Source organism: Neovison vison, chromosome 12 (assembly GCF_020171115.1).
Source record: "Neovison vison isolate M4711 chromosome 12, ASM_NN_V1, whole genome shotgun sequence".
Classification (NCBI taxonomy): Eukaryota; Metazoa; Chordata; class Mammalia; order Carnivora; family Mustelidae; genus Neogale; species Neogale vison.
In genome coordinates this window covers 127,155,716-127,177,179 of record NC_058102.1, presented here as the reverse complement: position 1 = coordinate 127,177,179, position 21,464 = coordinate 127,155,716, and the positions used below count along the sequence as shown (strand labels likewise).

General features: G+C 34.3%; 1 protein-coding gene across 1 annotated transcript in view; it reads right to left on the bottom strand.

Annotated features, from left to right (window-relative positions):
• Window positions 1-11,430: 11,430 nt before the first annotated feature.
• MALRD1 (MAM and LDL receptor class A domain containing 1) overlaps window positions 11,431-21,464 on the bottom strand; it is an 838,152-nt gene continuing 828,118 nt past the window's right edge. The window contains exons 42-43 of the mRNA XM_044228594.1: window positions 14,862-14,937; window positions 11,431-11,746 (exon numbers count right to left, since the gene is read on the bottom strand). Of these exons, the coding sequence (XP_044084529.1) occupies window positions 11,666-11,746; window positions 14,862-14,937 (157 nt within the window). The 3' untranslated portion in view covers window positions 11,431-11,665. The remainder of the gene's footprint in view (window positions 11,747-14,861; window positions 14,938-21,464) is intronic.

Genomic DNA, 21,464 nt, shown 5'->3' with positions numbered 1-21,464 from the left:
ATTGAGATACCACCTTACACCAGTTAGAATGGCCAAAATTAACAAGGCAGGAAACAACATGTGTTGGAGGGGATGTGGAGAAAGGGGAACCCTCTTACACTGTTGGTGGGAATGCAAGTTGGTGCAGCCACTTTGGAAAACAGTGTGAAGATTCCTCAAGAAATTAAAAATAGAGCTTCCCTATGACCCTGCAATTGCACTCCTGGGTATTTACCCCAAAGATACAGATGTAGTGAAAAAAAAGGGCCATCTGTACCCCAATGTTTATAGCAGCAATGGCCACAGTCTCCAAACTGTGGAAAGAACCAAGATGCCCTTCAACGGACAAATGGATAAGGAAGATGTGGTCCATATACACTATGGAGCATTATGCCTCTATCAGAAAAGGATGAAAACTCAACTTTTGTAGCTACATGGACGGGGCTGGAAGAGATTATGCTGAGTGAAATAAGTCAAGCAGAGAGAGTCAATTATCATATGGTTTCACTTATTTGTAGAGTATAACAAATAGCATGGAGGACAAGGGGAGATGGAGAGGAGAAGGGAGTTGAGGGAAATTGGAAGGGGAGGTGAACCATGAGAGACTATGGACTCTGAAAAACAATCTGAGGGTTTTGAAGGGGCGGGGGGTGGGAGGTTGGGGTACCAGGTGGTGGGTATTATAGAGGGCACAGCTTGCATGGAGCACTGGGTGTGGTGAAAAAATAATGAATACTGTTACGCTGAAAAGAAATAAAAAATTTTTTAAAAAAGACTCAAAAAAACTTTTTTAACTCACAAAAAAAAGGCATAGTTCATTATCACATCACAAAGATAATACTTATATAACGACACTTAAGTAAAAAAAGTAGGACATTGTTATTACATATCTCCTTTAATGTTTTTTATTTTCATAGTTTTACCACCTGGATTTGTATATCTAAGTGCTGTGTTCATCATTATTTTACTGAAAATTATGCTAATAAGATTCATCAACATTGCTGTAAGTTTGTTTACTTTCATTGTATATTTTTTCTATTTTATTACTGTGCTATATTTAATATTTACATATTCAATTGACAGAAATTTGGAATTTTTCATATTACAAATAATATAGTAATCATTCTTTTATATGTTTCTTGATGCACATATGCATGCAATTTTGTTGGTCACACATTTTCATGGATGCACATGTGTATGTAATTCCTGAGGGGGTGAATTGCTGGATGATACGCATATGTTAAGCTTTAGGAGATAATGACAAACAAATTTACACCCTCGCCAGCAAGTATGAAGGGTCCATTTGCTTCATTTCCTTAGTGTTGTCAACACTTTGTATATGTCCTTCGTTTTTGCTTACTGTTCTAGTCAGCTCTCACTGCTGTAACAAAATACCACAGAGCAGATGGCTTAAACAACAGAAATTTATTTCTCACAGTTCTGGAAACTGGAAGTCCAAGATCAGGGTGCTAGCAATTTATTTCATTCTGAGGCTTCTTGGCTTGCAAACTGCTTACATGCTTACATGCTCTCTTCTTTGGGTGCTTAAAAGAGGAGAAAGAAAAGCAAGTCCTCCTTCTTATAAGGGCATTAATTCTCCACACTCAAGACCTCGTACCTAAGGACCTCCAAAGCCCTCATCTTAAAATACCATCATATTGGGGCACCTGGGTGGCTTAGTGGGTTAAGCCTCTGCTTTTGGCTCAGGTCATGATCTCAGGGTTCTGGGGTCAAGCCCCGCATAGGGCTCTCTGCTCAGCAGGGAGCCTGCTCCCCCCCCCCCACACCTCTCTCTGCCTCTCTGCCTACTTGTGATCTCTCTCTCTCTCTCTCTGTCAAATAATTAAAAAAAATTTTTAAAAAATACCGTCATATTGAGGGCTGGAGTTTGAACATGTAGGTGAGGAGAGAGGGACACAGACCTTCAGTCTATAGCACTGGTATTGCCATTGTCAATGGCTTTTTTAACTTAGCTATTCTGTCTGGCATGTGGTAGTACATATTAACCAAGTATTTATTGGTATCTAGCCTACATTTAATTTAGATTTGCCCGATGACCTATAAGGTTGAGGATTTATTCATACGTGTATTGACTCATTTTCTTTTGTGAATTTTATGTTCAACTGGCTTGACAATTTTTTGGTTGCCTTTTTTCTTTTTTCCTCTTTGGATTTTTAAAATATGCTTACTATAAATGTTTTAACTTTTTTATATCCCAGTATAATTAACATACAGTGTTCTATTCATTTCAGGTGTGCAATATAGTGATTGAGCAATTCTATACATTAATCAGTGCTCATCATGATAAGTATACTTTTAATTCCCTTTATCTATTTCACCCATTCATGCCACCCACCTCTCCTCTGACAAACCATCTGTTCTCTATAGTTAAATCTCTTTTCTGCCTTGTCTCTCTTTTTTACTTTTTTTCCTTAAATTTAACTTATGAGTAAAATCATATGGTATTTGTCTTTCTCTGACTGATTTATATCACTTAGCATCATATCCTTTAGGTCCATCCATGTGTCTGTAAATGGCAAAATTTCATTTTTTATGGCTAGTATTCTGTGTATATTCTGTGTGTGTATACACACACACACACACATATCTAACACATTATCCATTCATCTATAGATGGACAGTTCAGTTGCTTCTATAATTTAGATATTGTAAATATTGCTGCAGTAAACATAGGGGTGCATATATCTTTTCAGATTAGTGTTTTCATATTCTCTGAGTAAATACCTAGTAGTGGATTTACTGGATCCTATGGCCATTCTATTTTTAATTTTTTGAGGAACCTCCATACTCTTTTCCACAGTGGCCGCATCAGTTTATATTCCCAACAGTAAACAAGTGTTCCTTTTTCTCCACAACCTTACCAACACTTGTTTTTTTCCTGTGTTTGATTTTAGCCATTCTGACAGGTGTAAGGTGATACCCTATTTGTGATTTTGATTCACATTTCCCTGATGATTGGTGAAGGTGATCATATTTTCCTGTGTCTGTTGGCTATCTGTATGTCTTTTCTAGGAAATGTCTGTACATGTCTTTTGCCAATTTGTCACTTAGATTATATGTGTTTTTTGTGTTGACTTGTATAAATTCTTTATATATTTTAGATCCTAACCCCTTATCATATATGTCATTTACAAATATCTTCCCCCACTCAGTAGACTGTCTTTCAGTTTTTTTGATTGTTTCCTTTGCTTTTCAGAAGCTTTTTATTTTGATGTAGTCCCAGTACTTTGTTTTTGTTTCCTTTGCTTTAGGAGACATATCTAAAAAAATGTTGCTATAGCTGATGACAGAGATATTACTGCCTGTGTTTTCTTCTAGGGTTTTTATGATTTCAGGCCTCATAGTTAGGTCTTTAATACATTTTTAGTTCATTGTGTGTATGGTGAAATAAAGTGGGCCACTTTGATTCTTTTGCATGCAGTAGTCTAGTTTTCCCAACACCATTTGTTAAAGAGACTGTCCTTTTACCATTACATATTCTTGCCCCCTTTGTTGAAGTTTAAATGATCAAAAACACATGGATTTCTGGGATCTCTATCCTGTTCCATTGATAGATATATCTGTTTTTGTGCCAGTACCATATTGTTTGGGTTACTATAGCTTTATATTATATCTTGAAATTTGGGATTGCGACACCTCCAGTATTTTTTTTTTTAAGATTTTATTTATTTATTTGACAGATCACAAGTAGGTAGAGAGAGAGAGAAGAGGAAGCAGGCTCCCCACTGAGCAGAGAGCCTGATGCGGGGCTCAATCCCAGGACCCTGAGATCATGACCTGAGCCGAAGGCAGAGGCTTTAACCCACTGAGCCACCCAGGCGCCCTGCGATACCTCCAGTATTCTTGTTTTTAAAGATTACTCTGGCTATTCGGGATCTTTTGTGGCTCCAAAGAGTCCTAAAACTCTTTCTTCTAGTTCTGTGAAACATGCTATAGGTCTTTTCATGAGGATTGCATTAAATTCTTGATTGCATTGGGTAGTATGACATTTTAACAATATTCATTCTCCCACTCCATGAGCATGGAATATCTTTGCATTTGTTTGATATCATCAGTTTTTTTCATCACTGTTTTATAGTTTTCAGAGTACAAATCTTTCACCTCCTTGGTTAAGTTTATTCCTGGGTATTTTATTATTTTTGTTATAATTGTGAATGGGATTGTTTTCTTAATTTCTCTTTATGCTACTTCATTATTAGTGTGAAGAAATGCAACAGATTTCTGTATATTGGTTTTTTTTATTCTGACTTTAGTGAATTTATCAGTTCTAGTAATTTTCTTGGTGGAGTCTTTAGGATTTTCTATAGATAGTGTCATGCTATCAGCAGATAGTGAAAGTTTTACTTCTTTTTTACCAGTTTGGATGTCTTTTCTTTCTTTTTCTTGTCTGATTGCTGTGTCTAGGATTTCTAGTACTATGCTTAATACAAGTGGTGAGAGTGGACATTCTTGTCTCTTCCTGATCTTAGGGGAAAAGCTCTCAGTTTTTCACACTTGAGTTTGATTTCAGCTGTGTGTTTTGTTGTTGTTGTTGTTTGTTTTATATATGACCTTTATTATTTTATTTGGTGTTTCTTTGTTGTTGTTTTGTTTTTAATTTTTTTTGGCCTTTATTATATTGTGGTATATTCCCTCTAAATCTACTTTGTTGAGAGTTGTTATCATTAGTGGGTGTTTTTCTGTGTCAGTTGAAATGATTACTTTTTTCCCTTTTCCTTGTTAAAGTGATACATTATGTTGATTGATTTGTGAGTATTGAACCACCCTTGCATCCCTGAAATAAATCCCATTGGATCATTGTGATGACTTTTTTACTGTGTTGTTGGATTTGGTTTGCTGATATTTTGTTGAGGATTTTACATCTATGTTCATAAGAGATATTGGGCAGTAGTTCCTTTTTTGGTATTTTCTTTGTCTACTTTTGGTATCAGGGAAATGCTGGCCTCATAGAAAGGATTTGGAATAAATTCTGTTTGCATTTTTCTTACTGATTTTTTAAGGTTTTGAAATACATTAGATATCTAAGTTGCTTTTATGTGTTGCAAGTAACTTCTACTCGATGATTCATTCTTTTTTGTCTTAATGCTGTAACTTTATTGAGCAGAAATTTCTAAATTTAATGTCCAATTTATCAGTCTTTTCTTTTATTCTTAATTATTTGATTGTTAAATAAGTCTTTCCCTTCATGGACATAATTATCATGTATTTTCATATCTTATATTCTAGTTCAGTATAGGATGTTTATTATTGTTTGTGTTATTACTGTTCACCTTTATGTATACATCAAAATCCACCTAAAATTGATTTGCATGGAAAATATATAGTGGGAATCAGGTTTTACTCATTTTTCTAAACAAACATAAAAATTTCAACCCATTATTGACATGCCTTTATTTATGTACTGTTCTGCAGTGCCACATGGATAGATCAGGTAAAATACGTAGATAGATTGATCATACATGTGTATATCTGTTTCTGGAATCTCATCTGCCTCATTGTTTTATTTTTATTGTCTATTTTTATGCCAAAACCACCATCTGCTAATTATTCTAGCTTTATATATGATACCCAGTAAAGAAATCCTCATACCATATTTTTTCAGTTTCTTGGCTATATTTGCCCCATTGTATTGCCATATAAATTTTAGAATCAACTTCTCAGGCCTTAGGCATTTGATAGAAATTTGATAGGGATTTTACTGACCCTACAGATAAATTTGGGGAAATTTGAATACTGTATCTATGTGTCTAGTTTAGTATCTCAATATTTTGGATCATATATGTCTTTTGCAAGATATATTCTAGCATATTTATTTTAAAATTTATTACAGTTTTGCTTAAAATGTTTTTTAGTTTGTTCAAGTTATATAGATATTCAATTGGATATTGTATATTAATCTTATATGTGACAGATTGTTTAAATCAGTAATTAATGTTAATCTGGAGATTAACCTGAATTTTCTTTGTACATATCATGTGACCTATAAATGATGACAGTATAATTTTTCTTTCCAGTAAATCACTTAAAATTTTTTCATGTCTTATTTTCTCACAAGGATTACTAGTAAACAGTTCAAATACTTTGAAAGGTGTGGTAATAGTAGCCATTTGTGACTCATTCCTAACATCATATTGAAATTAACATTCAACCATTAAGTATAGCTGTCAGTTTTTTGTAGCTTCCTTTATCACATTAGGAAAGTTCTCTTTTTATTTTCCTAAGATATTTTTATTATAAGGAAAATTATACTGAGGCCCATGGGTATTGAATTAGTTGAGTTTCTGACTCTTGGTTTTGTCTCAGGTTGTAATCTGAGGGTCCTGGGGTTGAGCCCCATGTCTTGCTATGTGCTTAGTGTGGAGTCTGTTTGAAATTGTCTTTCCCTCTTCCTCTCCCCTTCCTGCTCATGTTTGCTCTCTTGCTCGGTCTCAGATAAATCTTTATAAACATTTGTATTTACATACTTTTTTTCATCTGTTAAAATGATCATGTGTTTTTTTTGGTCATTTTGTTAATGACTGATTTTTGAAGTTAAACCTACATTCATGGAATAAATATGAAAATGGCAATATGTCCATTGCTTGTATGATTTGTTTTAGTACTTCACATTTGTATTTGAGTAATACTGATCTAATGTTTTCCTTTATTATGATATCTCTATGAGGGTTTGTATCAAAATTATGCTGTCCTCTTAAAATGTGTTGGGAAGTGGTACCTCTTGTCCTGTCCTCTTGAAGTATTTGTATAAATTTGGCATTATTTCTTAACAGTATTATAATATCTGCTAGTGGATCTTATGAACTTAGAGCTTTGATTGAAAGAAGATTATTAAGTATAGATCAATTACTTTGCTATAGGACTGCTTATATTTTCTATTTCTTCTTATGGGTGTTTTAGAAAATTATATTTTCCAGGAATTTATTTCCTCTAAAGTTTTATAAATTTTGTCATATTTCTTCTTGTTTTTGTTTTTTATAATATCTTCATTACCTTCTCACTGTTTGTAGAATCTGGTGATAATAACATTGCCGTCTCTGACATAGGCTATTTGTGCATATCATTTCCTGAGGTTTTTATTAATTTACTTCACTGAAGGTTTATTTTGTTTCTGTTGTTGTTTCATCAGGGATTTATTATTCTTTTTAAAGAACTTGAATTTAGTTTTATTGGTCCCCTTCATTGAAAAAAAATATGTATACACATGTGTGTGTGTGTGTGTGTGTATGTATATTTCATTTTATCAACTTCCTACTTTATATACTTAAAGATATGTATTAGCACTGGAGTGCTAACAAGGTAGAGAAAAATCTAGAGGTCCCATGTAGGGCAAGGTAGAAGTTCCAGATGGGAACAATACACTTTATATATTGTATTTGCTATTCACTCTCCTCTCACTTTCTGTCTTACTTATTCCAGTGTAATATTTATGTAACAAATATTTATTGAACAGATAAATAGCAATTATAGTTACCCCACAGTGATTATTTTTCTCTTTAACCATTAGTTTATGCGTAGAAATAGATTACATGGTTACTTAGTGTCTGTTGTGGGGGGGAAATCTAGATAGAGAAACTAGGACTGCTATTTCTGATCTCTTATGCTGTTTTTTTTATTTTTATTGACCCCAAATTGTATTATAGTAACTGCAGAAATTTATGCTAATTTCCTGAGCTGATTTATTAGTAACACAACTCTGAATAAATATAAAACTTAAGGGAAGTCATCTTGACAGGGCCCAGGACCAGACCTAAATAAATAAATGTATAAAAATTTAGAAAAGTAAAAAGCTCTTTATTTTTGCTTCCACATTCTAGAGGAGAAAATGTGCTCTTTGGAGCACTCCACTCTCTTAGAATGTTTAATGACATGAATCAGTGTAAATTTTTAAGTGGGTCCTTAAGTATTTTGTTTATTTATTTATTTATTTATTTATTTTTGTGCATGTTTTAACTGACTCATAGTTGTAGAGTTCTTTAATTCAAGATCTAACATGTATCTACTTTCATTGAAATTTCACAAATTGTGTGCTCATTGAAGTGTGGTGCCTTTCCACTTGTAATTATTTAAAGAGAGAGACATAGAGTGATGATAACTTTCGATATTAACCCTTGGATTAGCTTTCTAGACACATTAGCAATGAAATGGAAAGTATTTTGCAAGTTGATACAAAGAAGAGCAGAAAAACATTAAGACTCACAAACCTGTCATTGGTTTGGCAGTGAAATACATACTTGAAATCTTATTCTTAAAAGGCATTTTGGGTTAAAAAAAAAAAGTCACAGCTTTTTATGGAATTTCCCTGGATTTTATCTTTAAGGTGAAATTTAAGACTACTTACTGCAAAAGATGTTGCCATGAATATAGTTGTTGGTTTACCTGAAGCACATTCCCTTAATATGCCAAACATAGGCAGTTATTAGTTAAAGGATTTGTGAATCTTGTTCTTAGTGTGGTATATGTGAAAAATGATGGATGGTCAAGAAGATTTATAGAGAAAAGCAAATTCTTACACAGATTCTTCAAGGTGCCATCTAAATGTGGAGAAAGGAATAGCAAAGATGATATAGTATGATAGAATGTTATTTGACATTTATATGTCAAGAGAGCACTAATAATACATACTTGTTTATCACATATTTGTTTTCTTTCAGATAATTATGACTTGTTTTATTCTAGAAATTGGTCATTTCTAGTGCTTCTTATATTTGTAGAGATTACAGATTACTTTTGTGCTATTTATAGTAAAATACTTCAACATTGTTCTGAACAGTGCTGTCTGAAAGAACTTTATATGATGAAAATGTTTCCAGTGTTTTCCATTATAGTGGTCACTGGTCACACATGGATGTTGAGCACTTGCAGTGTGGCTAGTGCAACTAAGGAGAGGCATTTTAAATTTATTTTATTTTAGTTAATGTGAATTTCATATTAAATGTCCACATGTGGCTGACTATCATAGTATACAGTATGCTGCTTACATTTATCTGAGTTAAAACATGTAAAATACTTAACAGTTTTCAGATAATCAGTACTTATCATCATTTGTTGTTGCTGTTATTAATATTATTATGTTGGTCACATGAATTCAGTTAACAAGAATATTATGCACATCTTAATATTATGCACAAAAAACCCCTAAGAATCAGCTATACTCGTTAGGATCCATTCTCCTGACATTCACTGGCTTCAAAAAAAAAAAAAGTGATTTCAGTGGATTCTGTGTCCTGTGTGAAATTTGAGATCTTTTCATGATTTAAAGCTGAATTATATAATTTGTGAACTCTGTATACTTCTTGTTCTTCTTTCCTCTATTTTTCTTCTTTTTTATATTTTTAAAATCACAATGATGTAGATTTGGACTTATATCAAAAAGTTGTCAGAGGAAGAACAATGCAAATTAAAACAATCTTTATTCCTGAATATCACATTCAATTATGAAAACAACATACACATACCTCTTCCATCTATTGGATAGGAAAAAGTCAGTTCCATTATTTTAGTTTCATAGAATCACCATATATATTTATAAGACCTCACAAAATATTTGATTTAAACGTTTTAGGGGGCACACAACTTGCACCTGAAGAAAATTTTAACTACTCTTAAGAATACCTTAATTTCTGATCTCTATTGATTTTCTGTTGTTACCCTCAGTTTGGAGCTACCTATATGTCATGAATTTCCTCAGTACTCCTATCATTGCTATTATTTCTTTTGTAAAATGACATTTTTCCTACATTTCTCCTATAGTAGCCCTGAGGTCTTTTACTAAAACCATATTTGAATTTTAACACACTCCTGTTCTTTAAGCTTAGGCACAGCTTCTGAATGTTTCTGGATGATAGTTTTTGTTTTGTTTTGTTTTGTTTTGTTTTTTAAAACTCATTTATTTGAGAGAGCGCCAGGAGAGGGAGAGAAAGTCTTGAGTAGACTCCTCACTGAATGCAGAGCCTGATGCAGGGCTTGATTTCATCACCCTGAGATCACCACCTGAGCCCAAACCAAGAGTGTGATGCTTAGCCAACTGCACCACCAAGGCACCCCAATGATAGTTTTAAGCTAAAAAATTGCAGCTTCCCCAAATGTATATGTACTGTAATGTTAGGGGCCAAACTTAACAATAAGAAAAGTGATCCTCTTTTGTATGAATATTTCTAGGATCAAAAATTTTGACTTCAATAAGAAAGCAACAGTTAAAAGATACTCATAGAGAGTGCAACTAGAATGCAGTTAATGGGCTTCAAAACAATTAACAGGGATAAAATTTGAGATTAATATGTTGGAAGGTTAATGAACAATAATATATTTTTTCCCAGTCTGTCGTTTCACAAAAGGCACTAATAAGTTGGTAGTGAACCTTATATTGTATACAAATGACCTTACATTGGGCTGAGGAATGTCTTAAATGGTCATGTGATAGTGATTCATGAACTTGTATTCGTCTCTCCAAACCCTTAAGAACAGAGGACTGGCAGGTTATGGATCACTAATTTTGTCTATATCCAGTAGACTGCAAGGAAACATTCCCCTTATTATTATTTAAAGCAGATGCACATAGTTGCTTGCTATATGGTTATGTCCCCTTCTTGATCCTAACTATCCTCTAATTTTGTTCAAGTATCTACCCTTAAGTCCTTGTCAGTGAGCTTCACGGATTCGTTCTCAGCCTAGCGGGTATAGTGAAGGGTGTCAGCCAGCCATGGTGGCCTCATCACCTTTCAAGAGGTTGGCTTGGCATGGGGTCCATGTCTCTCCTGGCCAGTAAGAGTGCTGTTTCTGGGAGTGCAGCCTGATAAGGGTGTTCTTGTTGGTAAAAGGTGACACAAGAGAAATGGCCCTTTTTTCTGCCTCTGAACTTCATTGTGAATGCAACAGTGCCGCAGCTTATAAAGCTATCCTCTAACCTGTAGGGGAGCTAGCCTGAGAACATAATGTAGGAACTAAAACTTACAAATAACCAGAGTCCTTGCTGAAGGCATGGAGCTTTTGCAAAAACCAACCAAAGAAAGTGCTCTACCTCCCAATTTCCTGGTTTTAGGGATTTTAATTGCCACATTATTTAAACAATTGAAATAGAGATTTTTCAGTTTCTTGAAGTCCAAAGCTTTTTAACTCATATATTTCAGTATTATTTTTTATATCTATATGAAGATATGTGTTAAATAATTATTTGAATAAAGACATGATTAGGATGACGATTTCACTTTTTTTTTTAAGATGCAGAAATAACTTTTACTTATAATTATGTGGATTAGGACTGGTGTAATTTGTCCATTCCTGCTAATTTGTATATTAATTTATTCACTTATTTTTGTTTCTAAGTTCTATCTCATTTAAGTAAGCATTTTAACACTTATATTCAGGATACAAAACAGTTTGATTTGTAATTTTAAAATATGACCATTATAAAATCAAAGGAAAACAGGAAACTCAAGTAGAACATTTTATTAAAATATTCAGATATACAAAGAATATAAGTTCTGATTCAGATTCCATGAAAACATCTAATATATTCAGTAAGAAAATTTATTTGTAAATGTTATAATTGCACTAGTATTCTGAACCCCTTCTATTTTTACTATTGCATAAGATGAGTTTCTATCAGGTTTCAGAGTAGGATTTTCTATAAACTACATACCCTAAATCATACTGGATTTGGATGGTACTATTTCAGATGATTAGATATGGTCTCCAGGTATCCTGATGTTGTACCATATAATGGATTTGAGAAGGAGTATACAGAACTCTAAAAAACAAAAACAAACAAACAAACAAAAACCACACATCGAAAAGGTTAGGATTTTAGGTGTTCAAGTAACAGACATCTTTCCAGATCATACAGAATACAATGAGTTTTTAATGGATTTCCACTGAAGTAATAACTAGAGCATTCCTGACTCTCCCCCCATTACTTACAATCCACACTGCCTACACTGCTGACAGGTCTACAGTTGGTATGTGTCCTAGGCCCTTGGGGGCATGAGAGTCACTGCCTTATCCTTACCTCTGGCGGAATGGGGACATACAGTGGTAGGATCTTGACTACCTCTTTTCTGTGGTCCTGGTTTCTCTAAGTCTGATGTATTGATCATAGTTGAGTTAAACAAAACAAAAAAAATACAAAATAAACAAACCTGACTTTTAGTTGAGAGAGTTATATTTTATAGAGTATATTAAAAACCTAAAAATTGGTAAGTTCTAATAGGACAAACACTGATTTCTTCAACAAAGAACATGCAAGGAAAACATGAGAGAGAAAGTGGAGCCCAGATTTAAGAGAGTCTTAGAAGACATGTCTGTCAGTTTGGATGATATACCTTATATTCATCCTGATTTTAAAAATATAGAAACAACAACAAATATAACCCCCCCTATTTATTTACAAGACAGTGGGGATAGGTTGAACACTGATTGAATATTTAATGGCATCAAGGAATTACTAAATGTTTAGGTATGATACTGTGGTTATATTTTTTAAAGTCTTTATCCCTTAATATTACAACATAAATTTTACAGGTGAAACCTAATGATATGTGGGATTTGTTTAAAAATACCCTGGTTAAAACCAAGAGTGAACCCTAATGTAGACTATAGACTCTGGATGGTGGGTAGATACAGATTTGTCAGTGTAACACATGTACCATTCTGCTGTAGGATGCGGACCATGTGTTTGTGTGTGTGTGGGGGGGGAGATATATGAGAACTCTGTGTGTCTTCTGCTCAGTTTTGCTATGAACCTAAAAAGCTCTAAACGCGCCTGGGGGGATGCCTGGGTGGGCGCCTGGGTGGCTCAGTGGGTTAGGCCTCTGCCTTCAGCTCAGATCATGGTCTCAGGGTCCTGGGATCAAGCCCCATGTCAGGCTGTCTGCTCAGTGGGGAGCCTGCTCCCCCTGCCCTGCCTGCCTCTCTGCCTAATTGTGATCTCTCTCTCTCTCTGTCTGTCAAAATAAATAAATAAAATCTTTTAAAAAAATATGAACCAACACTACCATTCTGGTGTGTAGTGGGAATGGGTGGTAGTAGAGGTGAAACAAGAATGATAATGGGTTGAAATGATTGAAGTTGGGAGATGGGTATATGGTAGTTTGTTATACTGTTCTTACAATTTCTGTATCAGAATTTGAGAATTTTCTCTGAGAGGTTCTGGAAAAGTATTTTGGAGAAATCTATTTCTCTGTTAAAAAGTCAGGGAAGGGGCGCCTGGGTGGCTCGGTGGGTTAAGCCGCTGCCTTCGGCTCGGGTCGTGATCTCGGGAAGGTACACTTAGTTTAATAGAATGTCTTTGTTTCTGAAACAATAGAAATCAAAGCAGCAACAAAGTTCAACAACTGTGACAGAATTTCTTCTCTAGCCATTCTTGATGAAAGGGGAAAAAATGTGAAAGAGGAAATTTTTTTTTATTTGGATAGAAAAAAGGAAATTGCTTCCAAATTTCTTTAGAGTCATCAGTTGCACTGCCATGTGCATACATAGCATAGTCTTGAAAGCACCTTGAAAAGTGGGTGTTTGATATGAACCCCCACTCGTGTGCCAGAGCAGCCATTTCTCAGTAGAAAGTAAAAGATGCACAGTACCTTCCTAGAAGCTTTTTAACTATTACAATTTTAAGATATTAATATAAAAATGCCAAATTTAAAACACTTATGTCACTGGTATCTTTCAGATACTAAATGTTAAAGATTAAATTTTCTTTCCTTTCCTAAAATGAAAGTGGGTTTGTACTACCCCTGCCTACTTTGCCAGAAAGATACCTTGGGCTTCTTAAATATCCATTTATTTATTTATTATCCATTTGAAGTGGGGACGGAGAAAGGTGGGGGGCCTACATTTTAAGTTTTACTCTGTGTCTTGACTGACTTGACAGATCATCCAAATTAATTCTCTTTGTGCGCTGGGAAATATTTTCATGTTTTCATTCCTAACAAAATAATACTAAAAGTATGTGCAACATCATTATTGAATAAAACACAAATTAAGAAGTCAAGTGTTGTGTCAGCATTCAACCATATTAACCAAGGCTCCCAAACTACTAGAAGTCATCTAATCTGGCACGTTGTTACTCATTTAAATAATGGTAACAATTCTTTGTGGCCTATTTTCATTTAAAAATAATAGGGGAGAAAGGAACACTTTATCTTTCTATATGCTCATCTTGACAAGAATGAATCTGATAAAATATTGCTAAAATCAGATGTAAGGAGGTTTTCCCAGATAAGAAGTGATGCGTCATGGCTAATCCTATTTTATACCTAAGTGAAGGCTCATATTATCTACTTAAGAAAGAGATGAGAAAGATTTTACTTCATTTTTTCTCTAGTCTACTTAGTGCACTGATAAGAAATAGCCCTAAAAAGTCCCAAGAAGATGTAATACACTTTAATTTCTCCTTTAGTCTTCTAAATTAGCCGGTAATAGCCCTTTACTGCTCACACCTAAATTTAAAGCACAGAACAGAATGCTGTCCTCCCTTTTGTCTTTGGGAATAGAATACAAAGAATACTCAATAAAGAGTTACTATGGGTAGCTGAGTAATACTCTGGGTCAAACTGATATTTTCCAAATTTGTCAGGTCTTGTCGAGTATGAACAGTGACCACAAAGCCACTTAACATTGAACTGACTTTACAAACAGATTGAATCTGTCCTGGAATGGAAAATTCTCATTACACATCCAGAGAGACTAAAACCCTTCCAATTCCCAATAAAATAATTCCATTAAAATATTCCTCTTAGCCATGATATGGAAACATGTCCAAATAACACTGTGTGTGTGTGTGTGTGTGTGCATGCACATGTGTGAATTTGTGTATGTGTGTATATATTTTTGCTTCTGAAACAATACAGTTCACCATTACCACTTACCTCTGTTTTCTCTGGGTTACTCCAGTTCCCATAAACCGGATTAACAAATGCACAGTTAACACTTCCTTTAGTTTTCCTTAAAGCACACAGGACCATAAAAAAAAGAATAATTATTGAAATGTAGTACAGTACATTTCCAGGTTATTACCTGGTAGACATCTTTGAGAGATACATTCTAGCCAGCATATTTATTTTTATGAATGTATTACCATAAGTAAAGTTATTATTATTCTTTTTTCTTTGCAGGACACTAAGTCAACTACATTCTTGAAAGTAAATGTTATTTGACCTCTGAATATTTAAATCAAAATAAACACAGGGAGATAAAAAGTGGCATAAATTGGTTTTAAAATTGATTTCTTAAAGTATTACTCAGGTAGTACAAAGGGTACAACATTATAAAGAACCAGCTATACGGAAAGGCTACCTTAGACTTCAAAAGTGCCAAACCACCAAATCCTGAGGACTATTTTTAGTGACAGTGTTTGTCATTAAAATATATAGCAATGAGTCATTCTTTAACATTTTAAATAGCAAATTTAAATATGAGTATTTTGAAGAGTTCTTAATGTTAGTGTTTCCTTTAAATGAATCATAAAGAGATGTGTCCTTGATAATCTCACATGTTGGTCTAGATCTGCTAATATACTCTGATCAACTGAACTCCTAAATGATCATTTTCTTTTTGTGGTTTACTTAATTACTTAAAGAGTCCACGGTCTTCTAATAATAGAAGATAACAAGCCTTGGAATACTTGGTCACAACTGTTGAGAATAAAAAATGCCCACCAGGGGAACAAAAAATATAACCAGATAACTAAATATACCCCATTAAAGATATACAGAATGATCCCATATATGCACACACACAAGCATAATGGAGAATGGAAGACCAATTGTAGGATGATTGCAGTGTCTTGAGGACAGCTAGGAGGAAAAAATATAGTAACACCTGAGTATTTTTGCCTAATCAGGGTATAATGACAATAAGTCTGTCAATCATATACCCTTAAACCCTAAGGGAAAAGGCAGTAAAGAGGAAACGAACTTGTTTTTTGAAAAGAAATCTTCAGTTCATGACTTCTTATTGTCATCTACCAAAACACATAGTCCAGCAACCTAATCTGGGTAATTGTGTTTGGCTGGCAATGTGTCCTTTCTGTTGATTCAGTCTTCAAAGCTTCCTAATCTCCACTATTTCTGTACAATTGGCTTAAATATTCAATAACTTAACCAGCTGACCCTCAGTGAGTCTACATTTTGGGTATCAATCCATCAATCCATAGGGGATATATATATGTATATATATATACATATATATATCTGAGTTATATTTGTGGGTTATTATTGGGAAAAAAATCATAGATCTGCTCTTAAATGATACAATAAATATCTGTTAATTCCTTAACTACAGTGAGTACTTGGGATTTGCTACAGTTAGGTTGAATAAGTGGTATTTTATTCTTTGCCTTTCCTTCCTCCAGGACTAGTAGTCAATGTAAACTTCTCAGAGTGGTAAGCTCAGTAAATGATAGTTAGGTGCAGGCCTAGGCAGTGTTGCTTTTAGAATTGAGACTAGGTAGGGAGTTGAACGGAAATTTCAGAGTATGTCACAATGCCAAAACAAAGGCTGGCACAGGAGAGACTGAACATCAAGGTAGGGGGTAACAAAACAAAATGGAATCTAGGAACTAGATAAAGATCAGATGAATGCAGACACTACTCAGAAAAATTAATCTCAGGGTGCCTGGGTGGCTCAGTGGGTTAAACCTCTGCCTTCGGCTCAGGTCATGATCTCAGGGGTCCTGGGATCGAGCCCCACATCAGGCTCTTTGCTCAGCAGGGAGTGTGCTTCCCCCTCTCTCTCTACCTGTCTTTCTGCCTACTTGTGATCTCTCTCTCTGTCAAATAAATAAAATCTTTTTTAAAACATTTATAAAAGAAAAATTAATCTCAGCTGAAATCAGGAAGCAAGAGGAAATCTAAACCATAGGCCTAGAGACAGATGGTCCAAAGGTCAGGCAGGCAACCAGGAACCGAAGGGCCAGGCTTGGCATTCAATCGGATAGAAGTGAGGTACAAGGAATACGAAAAGATCTTGATGTGAGACAATTACTTTTGGCTTTGGAGCTAGAATCCCAAATGACCTAGACCAAGATTGGCAGGCAGAAGTCAGGTAAATTAATCAGTTTTCCAGTTCTGTTAAATTCAGGTATTGGAGCTACTTTTTCCCTCCCGGAGAGGATTTTAAGTCTTAAATAATTTTCTATTGGAATGAAAAAAAAAAGACCTGTAGGTGGTAGACTTTGGGGATCAGGTGACCACAAAGAAGGAAGGGTTGCACTTACGCTAAGAATGTGAAGTTGTAGTAAAAGAGGAAAGGGTCATGGTATGAGTAGCAGAATGTGAGCAGTGGTAAATTTGTCCTTCCTTAAATTATGTTTATTAAAAGTCACAAACTACTACTGATTTTCCTATCAAAGATATGAATTGTTAGGCTTAATTTTTAATGTAGTTCCTGTTCATAGTATAAAATATCACCTATCATCAATAGATACTTACATTAAGTAAATTTCTAGTGTCAACTCTGTACATTTACTCTTTCAAGTACTATGATATAATTTTCCCTATGCATCAATTATATGTTTTATATTTAGACATAAACAGTTTTACTTAAAATGGTAGATCACAAAAAACTACATTTATAAGCTAGGATTTGTTATATGCAAATATTTTCTGCCTCTTCTTTTGTTCTGTTTAAAACAATAAAGTGCATTTGTATAAAAAAATGGTAGATCCTTCTGTAAGGAAAACAAAACATCTGTGAAGTTTTCTGCTAGTTCTAACACTGTAATGTATAATTATAAGCCTATATTAGGCTAAAAAATGCTACATTTAACTTAACACTATCTGTCAGTAGGCATATAGCTCTAAAAGAGTTGAGATTTCAAAGAATCTCACCACCTTCAGGAATCAGCAGGGAATTGACTTAGAAGTTTGGAGTAGAGAGAAAAAAGCAGCATGGATCACATGAGTTTTCCATCCATAACTTAATCATGCGTTCACTTAAATTATTATTAAGCTCCCGCTGTGTTCAGTATGCACAGTAGCTATATAGGGTGGCATTTTGAATAGGCTAAAAGAGAGATGTCATTACCGAACTAGGATAATTCCAATGGAAATTTCCAATTTAAATTTAGTGAGCATATGTATAACTCTAAAGGAATTCAATTCATGGCATATTAACCAACAATTGTTTTAGTATAGATTAAAAACATGTAAGTGTTTATAATATGTATCTGAAATTACCATATATGGGCAATGAAGAAAAACAATAAAACAAAAACTCATTTTTGTTACATCTAGTAAACATGACTTTGAGGTAAATATGTGTATTTTAACAGCTTTATTCAATTATCGCACATCATACAAATTTATTCATTTAAATATGATTCAGTGTTAGTAACATTAATTTTATTATTTTAAAAGCTTGTGACTATATAGGTAACATAAAATTTGACATTTTAACCACTTTTCAGTGTATAATTCAGTGGCTTTCATTATTTTCACAGTGTTATGAACCATCACCTCTATTCACAGAATGTTTTCATCACCAGAAACAGAAACTCCATAGCCACTAAACCATAGTTTCCCATGCTCTTCTTTCTCTAGCCCTAGGTAACCTCTGATTTACCGTCTGTCTCTATGAATTTGCCTACTCTAGGTACTTTCGTAAGTAGAATTGTACAATGTTTATCTTTTTGTGTCTAGCTTATTTCACTTACTATAATGTTTTCAAGGTTCACCCATATTGTAGCATGTATAAGTACTTCAGTAATTTTCAAGGCTGAGTAGTATTCCATTCTGTGCCTATGTTACACTGTGGTTACTCATTCATCTGATGATGGACACCTGAGTTGTTTCACCTTTTGGTCTATTGCAGATGATGTTATGAATGTTGACATGTGAGTATCTGAGTTCCCATTCAATTATATATCTTTTCACATGCTAATCTTCAATTTGTATATATTTATTGAAGAAATGTTTATAAAAGTCTGCTGCTTTTAATTTTGTGGTTGTTCTTTGTTATTGAGTTGCAGGAGTTTTTTTTTATAGACTCTGGATATTAAACTCTAATCAGATGTATGATTTCAAATATTTTTTTCTATTCTGTAGGTTGTCCTTTTAGGATTTTTAAAGTATTCTTTGATACATGAAAATTTTTGATGAAGTCCAGTTTTCTTTTTGTTTCTTGGGCTTTCAGTTTCATCTAAGAATGCATTATTATCTTTTCACATGTATGTTGGTCATCTGTATGTTTTCTTTGAAAAAATATCTATTCATGTCCTCTGCCCATTTTTTAATTGGATTTTTTGCCACTGAGTTGTATAAACGCTTTATATTTTGGACATGAACCCCTTGTCAGATTATATCATTTGTAAATATCTTCTCCCATTTAGTATGTGCTTTTTTGTTTTGCTGAGGCTTTCCTTCGGTCTGCAAAAGCTTTTTATTTTGGTGTAGTGCCAGTAAGCTTAATTTTGTTTTTCTTTCCCTTGCCAGAGAAGACCTATCTAGAAAAGAAAAGTTTCTATGGCTGATGTTAAAGAAATTACTGCCTTTATTTTCTTCTAGGATTTATTGGTTTCAGGTCTGTATCACATGATCAGTGAAATGCAAATTAAAACCACCATGAAGTATTACCTCAAAATGGCTAAAATAAAAAACACAAGAATTAGCAAGTATTGGCGAGGATGTAGAGGAAAAGGAAACTTTGTGCACTGTTGAAGGGAATGAAGATTGGTATAGCCACTGAAAAAACAGAATTACTGTATGATCCAATAATTGCACCACTGGGTGTTTACCCAAAGAAAACAAAATACTAATTGGTAAAGATACATGCACTCCAATGTTTGTTTATTTTGCCTAAGTGCTCTGGTTAAGGTTTCTTATTGATAAACACATTTATCTCTAGCTTCTTGGTGCTAAAACCTTTACTAATATAAAACTAAATTTTGGGGTGCCTGAGTGGCACAGTACGTTAAGCATCCAACTCTTGGTTTTGGCTCAGGTCATGATCTCAGGGTCCTGGGATCAAGCCCCGAGTCAGGCTCTGTGCTCAGTGTAGAGTCTGCTTGGGGTTCTCTCTCCCTCTGCCTCTTACCATTATATGTGCTTGCTCTCTCTTTCTCTAATCTTTTAAAACAAACAAAACATTAACAAAACCCTGAATTGTAATGACAGTGTATGATGAAAATTTATATGTCAGTGTTTGGATAGTTTTAGGATAGATTCTGATTGTCAATGTGACCATCTTTAGACTAGATGAGTGAATAAATCTTTATTTAGGGTGAAAGAAAAGGTGACAGTGAACAAGAGTATCACTCTGAATGTTGAAGAATGGCTATCAGGAAGGTTACACAAGGAATGATAAGTTGTTCTATTGAAAAGTCTATACTCCAAAATGAACATCTGTTTACATAAATCATTAGCTTATTAATTAGTAACTATAATCCACTTTAATAATTAGTTTTGTTGGGCATGTCCTTTAATTTACCAAGTTAATTGCTGTTTTTGGTTATCAGTGGGTTGTTTAATTTCTTTTTGTTAACAACAGACATGTTTTTCTCTAAGTTACAGTATGTCAATTTTGTGTGTCTGAGCAACTAGTCAGGCTTCTTAGTCTAATCTACCAAATGCCTTCATCCCCACTATCATCTCAGGGGAACAAGCTGTCTCAATTTTTTCTCATATTTAAAAATAGGCTTAGGGGCACCTGGGTGGCTCAGAGGGTTAAGCCTCTGCCTTCAGCTCAGGTCATGATCTCAGGGTCCTGGGATCGAGCCCCACGTCGGGCTCCCTACTTAGCAGGGAGCCTGCTTCCCCCCCTCTCTGCCTGCCTCTCTGCTTACTTGTGATCTCTGTCTATCAAATAAATAAATAAAATCTTAAAAAAAAATAGGCTTAGAAAATGCTCGGAGAAAAACGAGCTAAAAATTTTAGTGCAAATTATAAAAAAGGAAATATCGTTTGAGAGGGCAATGTGTGATGATTCTGGGTGGACTGTATTATAAAATTCTATTGTAAAAACCTGTATGCTAAAAAGTATGAAGAACTGTCATCTCTGAAACTGAGGTAATCATAATGCAGTTACCACGGTGATTTGAAGGGATGAACATGATAATTTACCAAAACATATTGCTGTTCGTGTGTGTGTGTTTGTGTGTGTGTGAATCTTTTCTCATGCTTCCACTAATGAAATCTGTATATATTGTTTCTAAATGTTGAAGGATAGTCTAAACTTCAAGAAATTGTTCCGAGTTACTTGCATGAAGGAAAATGATGCTTTACAAAGCAATGGCTCATTTCTTAAGATGGCAGAATGATAGAATATTGCTGATGTTATCATCTTTTTTTATTATTTAAATATATCCAATAATTCTAGGATACAAACTATGTACTAAACCATTGTGTTAGGTCTTGTACTTACAGAGTTGATCAGTATATGGTTCCTGCCTCTAGAACTTTTGGAGGGTGGCAGCTAATGGACTTCTGTCTCTTGGATGAAATTATATGTATATACAATGCCTACCACAGGTAGAT